This window comes from Castanea sativa, chromosome 8 (assembly GCF_040712315.1).
Source record: "Castanea sativa cultivar Marrone di Chiusa Pesio chromosome 8, ASM4071231v1".
NCBI lineage: Eukaryota > Viridiplantae > Streptophyta > Magnoliopsida > Fagales > Fagaceae > Castanea > Castanea sativa.
Genome location: NC_134020.1, coordinates 42363688 through 42371750, shown reverse-complemented (window position 1 = coordinate 42371750; position 8063 = coordinate 42363688). Strand labels below are relative to the sequence as shown.

The window sequence follows — 8063 nt, the reverse complement described above, 5'->3', positions numbered from 1 at the left end:
TTCCAAAAGAGGCATATAGGACAAGTATCAAGGGGAGCAATCTGAATCTAGAGGAAAGGAGAAGGGACTATAAGAGAGAGAGAGCCTGTAATAAAAGGGAGGGAATTTTGGTAAAAGATCTTTAAGTAAGAAGAAATATAAACACTTGATTCTCGACTTGAGTCCGTGGATAAATTTCATCTTATAAACTTGTTCATGTATATTATTTTGTGATCTTGGGCCATTGCCATTATCGTTTAAGCTCATTAGAATCAAGATTATTAGCCCACACTCTATAAATTCATTGTATTGGGTTCCTTAGGCCGACGACCTTCTTCTTGTTGGGCAGAGGCTCGAATTACGTCCTTACAATTGGCGCTGTCTATGGGAAGTTTTGGATTTTTAGTGAGTCTAAAGTCTGTTTATGGCAAATTCAGGTCCACACCAAGTAGAGTCTAGGGGGGTCTCAGCGTCAGGATGATGTTTGTACTATTGAACAATGTGGATATCGGGAGGGGAGTGCACATACCACCCATACGAGCAGGAGTCAATCATGAGGTGGAAGCAGAATCTCCCATGAAGAGAATGCTAGGGCCATGTAGCTAGAAATTAACAGTTTGAGGAGAAAGTTACGTCACGAACGACGAAGGCGGATTCAGTCCATCTCTGACTCTTCTTCTGGTGAGAATGAGAATGAGGGGGATAGCTATAGGCGAAGGTCAAGAACTCCCTATAGTGAGTCTTACTCATATGAGGATAGTGGCCACCATAATCGTAGGAATAGAAATTCATCCACCAGGGGTTTAGGAACTGATGCTTTGGGTAGGGCACTGAATCAAATCTCTAATTCTCCCTTCACACGTAAGATTGAAGAGGAAAAGCTTCCTCTACATTTCACTCAGCCATCGTTCACCATGTATAATGGTCGAACTGACCCTGTGGAACACGTAAGCCATATCAACCAAAGGATGGCTGTGCACTCCAAGAATGAAACGTTGATATGTAAGGTTTTGCCTTCTAGCTTGGGGCCTGTTGCGATGAGATGGTTTGATGGCCTAGGATCAGGGTCCATTAATTCCTTTAAGGAACTCATTTAGACGTTTAGATCTCACTTCATTACATGTAGTAGAGTCCCTCGGCCTCTGGATTCTTTGTTGTCCATGGTCATGTGAGAGGGTAAAACCTTAAAAACGTACACAGATAGATATTGGGAGATGTTCAACGAGATTGATGGGAATTTTGACGATGTAGCCATTAGAACTTTCAAGGTCGGCTTACCAGCAGAGCATTGGTTGAGGAAGTCTTTAACTGGGAAACCAGTCAGTTGTGTACGCCAGTTTATGAACCAGATTGATAAGTATAAGCAGGTTGAGGAGGACCAGCAGTCAGGTAAAGGAAAGGTGAAGGAAATCTCTCAGGATATAAGGGACTTCAGGTTGGACAAATACACTGATAATCGTCCTCAGCGAGACTTTACCAGGCATACTGGGGCTGGTATTATGCCACAGGGCATTAACACGATATTCCGAGAGCCAGTTCATCAAATTCTGGAGAAAATCAAGAATGAATCATACTTCAGATGGCCTAACAAGATGAATGGAGACCCTACAAGACGTAATCAGAGCCTCCATTGTCAGTACGACTAGGAGCGCGGGCATACCACAGAGAATTACAGAAATATATGGTATCATTTAGAGCAATTGGTTAAGGAGGAAAGGTTGCAATAGTTCCTTTATAGGCCTAATGGGCAAGTCAGTCACATGGGTTCAGGTACTCAAGGGAACACCTCTTCGAGGCCTCCATTGGGCACCGTTAATGTCATCTTTGCAACCCCTGGAAGGGCAGATTCGTGTCCCTCCCGAGTAATGACTGTGGTTCGACCACTATTTAAGAACTCTAATCATGGGCTGAAGAAAGCAAAAATTGCATTGCAGTTGCCATTGAGTTTCTTGGAGAAGGATAAGTTTGGAAATATACAGCCACATGATGATGCTCTAGTGGTCACACTCAGGATAGGGAGTATGACGTGATGCATGTGATGGTGGATTGGGGTAGTGGGGCAAAGATTATGTATCCCGACTTGTATAGAGGCTTAGGATTAAACCTAGAAGATTTGACTAGTTATAATTCACCTCTGGTACGTTTCGATAGGAAAATGGTTATACCAATGGGACAAGTCAAGTTGCTAGTGCAAACAGGGTCAGAAGTTGTAGAGGTCAACTTCATAGTGGTGGATGCATATTCTCCATACACAACCATTGTGGAGAGACCCTGACTTCATGCCATGGGGGCTGTCCCTTCCACTTTGCATTTGAAGGTAAAATATCCATTTGGGGACCGGGTTGAAGAGCTGATCGGGAGCTAATCTACGGCGAGGCAGTGTATGGTGGCTTCAATTAGACATCAGTCTGGAGTTAGGTCATCGGCATTAGATGATCATGATTTGTAGCAATTATCAAGGGATCTATCGGTGGAAGCAGAGTGTGAAGCCTTAGAGTGAGTTGCTATAGGTGATGATAAAGAAAATTATTTTCAGATAGGCACCCAGCTGCCTCCTTAGGAGAAGGAGGAATTGGTGAAGTTCCTTAGAGGAAACCTTAATGTCTTTGCTTAGGACGCTTATGAGGCCCCGAGGATCGATTCGAGCTTCATTTGTCATCACTTGAAGGTCAATCCCGCTGTGGTACCAAGGAAGCAGCTTCCTCAGTAATCATCTAAAGAGCATTTTGATGCTGTCAAAGAAAAAGTAATTAAGCTTAAGAAAGTAGGAGCTATCAAGAAGGTATTTTGTCCTGATTGGTTGGCCAATATTGTGGTAGTTAAGAAGAAGAATGGAAAATGGCGGGTCTGCGTAGACTTTTCTGACTTGAATAAAGCGTGTCCCAAGGATCCTTTCCCCATGCCTCGCATTGATCAATTGGTGGATGCCACGGTTGGGCATCTTCGGATGAGTTTCCTAGATGTTTTTCAAGGTTCTCACCAAATACCTTTGGCTTTGGATGATCAAGAGAAAACAACCTTTGTTACTCCTACGAGAAATTATCATTATAAGGTAATGCCTTTTGGTTTGAAAAATGCAGGGGCTACCTACCAAAAGATGATGACTAGGATGTTTAAGTTGCAGTTGGGGAAAAGAATTGAAGTTTATGTGGATGACATGGTGGTAAAGAGTAAAATAGTGTCTGAGCATGTTGGGAATATTGAAACGTCTCTGAGACACTAAGAAAGTATAAGTTGCGCCTAAATGCTTCCAAATGTTCTTTTGGCGTGGGATCTGGTAAATTTCTAGGCTTCATGGTTACTCATCGTGGAATCGAAGTTAATCCTGATCAGGTTAAGGCTATTAACAGTTTGTAGCCATCTCATAATCCTAAGGAAGTTCAAAGATTGACAGGAATGATGGCTGCTTTAAATCAATTTATTTCTCGGTCTACGGACAGGTGTAGGCCATTCTTCCAGCTGCTGAATAAATGGAAAGAATTTGAATGGACTGAAGAATGTGCTTTTGCTTTTCAACAGCTCAAAGGGTATCTTTCTCGGCCACCCATTATGTCTTGGCCAGAGGTAGATGAGGTATTGTTTGCCTATATCGTTGTAGTTTCCCATGCTGTTAGTTTGGTATTGTTAAGGGTTGACAACAGTGTTCAGAGACCGGTTTATTACGTAAGTAATTCATTGCACAAAGCTGAGATTTGCTACTTACCATTGGAAAAAGCCATTTTGGTAGTGGTGCATGCCACGCGGAAGCTTCTCCATTACTTCCAGTCTCACACAGTTATGGTTTTAACCCAACTCCCGCTCAGGTCTCTACTTCGGAGCGCTGATATAAAGTGGGGAACAATTCTAGGGGCTTTTGATATAAACTATATTCCACTCACCTCTGTGAAGAGTTTGGTCCTTGCTGATTTAGTGGCCGAGTTTACTGAACTATCATTAGAAGAACATATGAAGAGGTCGGACATGGATAAAAAATCAGTTGGCATGATCGCCCTGAAGGAATCTTTATCATGGAAGGTGTACGTAGATGGGACAGCAAATCAAAGAGGATCTGGAGTGGGGCTAGTTATAATATTTCCAGAAAAGATCGTCATTGAAAAGTCTTTAAGAATGGGTTTTTCAGCTATTTATAATGAAGTCGAGTATGAAGCTTTGCTAATAGGGATGAATATGGTTCAGAAAATGGGAGGAAAGAATGTGGAGATGTTCTTGAGCTCAAGGTTGACTGTAGGCCAGGTGGAACAGGAGCTAGAAGCCAGAGACTCGAGAATGCAGGAGTATTTAAGTCAGGTTAGACAATTACAATTAAATTTTGAATCTTTTACTTTGGTGCAAATTTCCAGAAAGAGGAACACACATGCCAATTCTCTAGCCACCTTGGCAACGTCTTTGGGATAGAGTTTACCTTGGGTTATTTTAGTGGAAGATTGGTGTACGTCTACTAAGATAAATGTAAACGTAGTCCATGTTCATCAAATCAAAATGGGACCCAGCTGGATGGACCCTGTAGTGTTGTATCTTAAAGAGAATGTTTTACCTGAAGAAAGATCTAATGCAGACAAAGTACGTAGGAAGCCTTCTCGGTTTTGGTAATCCGAGGATCAAAAGTTGTATAGGCACTCTTTTTCTGGACCATATCTGCTGTGTATACACCCTAAGGCAACGAAGCTGCTGCTAGAAGAATTGCATGAGGGGATTTGTGGAAGTCATATAGGGGGGAGGTCCTTGTCCCATAGAGCTCTTACTCAAGGTAATTGGTGGCCTAATATGTAGAAGGAAGCACTAAAATACGTGAAGAAATGTGAACAACGCCAGAGGTTTGCTCCGAACATTCATCAACCAGGGGGAGTCCTTAATCCCCTATCCAGTCCTTGGCCTTTCGCTCAGTAGGGCTTGGATATTGTAGGGCCCTTCCCCAAGGCAGTCGCAAATAAGAAATTTTTGCTGGTCGACACGGACTACTTCACTAAATGGGTTGAAGCCAAGCTATTGTCAAACATCAAGGATCTGGATGCAAGAAGGTTTGTTTGGAAAAACATAGTTACCCAGTTCGAAATTCCTCATACTCGTATCTCAGATAATGGTGTTCAATTTGATAGTAAGAACTTCAAAAGATATTGTTGTGATCTGGGTATTACAAACAAATATTCCACTCCGGCTTATCCACAAGGGAATGGATAGGTCGAGGTTGTTAATAAGGTAATAGTCAATGGGCTTAAGAAGAGGTTGAATGATGCTAAGGGAATGTAGGTGGAAGAGTTGCCACATGTCCTTTGGACATACAAGATTACACCTCGTAGGTCCACAGGAGAAACTCCTTTTTCAATGACCTATGGAGCTGAGGAGGTAATTCCTCTTGAGACAGGTTTCCTAATGTTGAAGACGAGCTCTTTTAATTTGAGCAGCAATGATGGATTATTAGAAAAGAGTTTGGACTTAGTTGAGGAACGGAGAGAAAATACAATGGTGCAGTTAGCCTACTATCAACACAAGCTTAAATAGGGTTACGACTCAAACGTGAAGTTAAGGCCACTGGCGCCAAGAGATTTGGTGTTAAGAAATGTTTTAGGTACTGCAAAAATCTAGCCTGGGGAAAATTGGAACCAAACTGGGAAGGGCCGTACCGTATCACTTCAGTAGCTGGAATAGGGGCTTATTATTTGGAAGACTTAGATGAAAAGGTTGTACCACGTCCCTAGAATGTAAATAAACTACGAAGGTATTATTATTATTCATGAAGTATTTTCAAATTCCATATAGCTTATTGTTTCATGTGCTACTTTTATTGTTTCTCTAAGAGGCAAACAAAACCTTGGCTATGTCTGGCTCCTCAGACCACATATCTTGGGAAAATTGATATCTTCCATTATTTCTTTAAGAATCAAATAGAACTTTGGCTATGCTTGGCTCCTCGGACCACATACCTTGGAAAAATTGATATCTTCCATTGTTTCTCTAAGAATCAAACAGAACATTGGTTATGCTTGGCTCCTCGGACTACATACCTTGGGAAAATTGATATCTTCCATTGTTTCTCTAAGAGTCAAAAAGAACCTTGGCTATGCCTGGCTCCTCGGATCACATACCTTGAGAAAATTGATATCTTCCATTGTTTCTCTAAGAATCAAACAGAACCTTGGCTATGCCTGGCTCCTCGGACCACATACCTTGGAAAAATTGATATCTTCCATTATTTCTCTAAGAATCAAATAGAACCTTGGCTATGCTTGGATTCTTGGATCACATGCCTCGGAGAAATTGATATCTAACACTTTCTATGAGTATCAAATAGATCCTTAGCCATGCCTGGATCCTCGGACCACATGCCTAGAAAAAATTGATATCTTTCATGATTTGCCTAATTATTACCTAGATCCTAGGTCATGTTTGGATCTTCAAATCATATGCCTTGGGTGTGTGAACACTTTTTGATGTTCATTTGTTTGCTATTGCTTGTTAATCTTGGAAAGAATATAATCCCAATATAAAAGTTATCAAATGAAAACATGGGTATATCCAGATTAATGATACAAATGTTTTAAGGGTTCATTCATTCATTCTTGAAATGAAATTATTTCCTTGTCAAATTACATATGTTACCAAATTGTGCATTAAGACCTATCCTATTCAATTGAACACCAAATCGTTCATATTGTGTATATGAGTCCCATTAAAACAAAGAGGTAAACATCCCAAATAAATAAAAATTTGTATGGAATAAAAGATAAAAAATCTTGAACTTGTCATTATAACTGTGCGTAATTACATTGTAGATAAAAACATAGGCAGAATCACAAAAATAAGCATATAGTAAGTTTGAGGTATCATAAAATTGGGCAGAGAGAAAAGGGAATCCTAGGCTACGCCTTAGTCTTTGGCGGAGCGTCTTCTTTGGATTTAGCTGCAATTTCCTTTGTTTTTTCCTCAATCCCTTTTGATTTGGCCTCAGTCTCCTTAGGTTGGGGAGCCACTTCTTTGATAGTGAGGGGAGCATTTGGAGCTTTGGCCTCAGACAGGGTCACAACTTCTTTTCCCTTGTCTTTCTCTCCTGGCCGAGGATCACCATGATTAACGTTCCCACTCAAAACCTTATCAGTCTTCTCACCTTGGTCCACAGCTTGATCAGGTTCTGTAGATATTTTAGGAGGTGGAAGAGAGCCTTAGGTGGTAGAGGGTTGTATAGGGAGAGCTGACTCGGGGGCAGTTAGAGGAGGATGGATGGCTTCAATCACACGGATATCTAGGGGATACCATGCATTTTCGGCATTCCTCTACTCAGAGGTAGCAGGGGCTCCTACCACATTGAGGGCTTCTGCCCATACCTATTGGCAGTAGTCCCTACATACCTCAGCAAGCTCCTCAGCCAGCCGGATCTCCGTTTCTTCAACCCCATGATTGTAGGAAGCCAACGATGCGGCCTCCACGATATCCCTGATGGTGCGAGCCGCTTCCTTTGCCTGAGCTAACACACTCTTCAAGCCCAGAACTTCTTGTTGGGCAGTGGCTAGCTTTATTCCTTTGTAATGGAGCTGTTTGCATTGCTCCTCCACCTGAGTCTCGACAGTCTTAAGCCCAGCCTCAGCACTCCTCCTTCCTTTCCCCTCTTTTGCCAACTTTTCAGTAAGCTCTTTTTTCTCCTGTTTAGCCAAATCAAAGGCTTTTTCAGTCTCAGCCCTGAGGTTGGCCTCGGCTTTAGCCTTGTTTTGAGCATCATTTACCCATTCCTCGGCAACAAATACCTCTTGGATAGTCTGCACAAGAGCAACAAACCAGTGCGTTATAAAAAAATAATACTAATAGAAAATAAATAATAACAAAATAATGCAAGAGAAGATATTGACACTAACAACTAATCTTACCAAAGCTAAGTCCCTTTTGAAGGACAAGAATAGCTTTTGCTGGCTCAATTTTCTTAGGGCGGCCATATCCTTAGGCAGAAGTATAGGCTGCTCTAAGGCCTCTGCCAAATAATGGGCGTGCCCTTTTTGAAGTTTTCTTATTGTAGAACTTCGGGGAATAGCAGCTCTATCCAACTCCAACTGAGGGGCCCAATTAGACTGAGTTTGGCGTACCTCGGCCACTTCATG

At 41.8% G+C, this 8063-nt stretch overlaps 1 protein-coding gene across 1 annotated transcript; it reads left to right on the top strand.

The window, feature by feature from the left end:
* Positions 1–1739: 1739 nt before the first annotated feature.
* Positions 1740–5157, top strand: LOC142606354 (uncharacterized). Its single transcript, XM_075777719.1, has 5 exons — positions 1740–1998; positions 2799–3031; positions 3337–3506; positions 3594–4266; positions 4867–5157. Exons 1-5 carry the CDS (start codon positions 1740–1742, stop codon positions 5155–5157), a joined length of 1626 nt encoding a protein of 541 aa, XP_075633834.1.
* The last annotated feature ends 2906 nt before the right edge of the window (positions 5158–8063 follow it).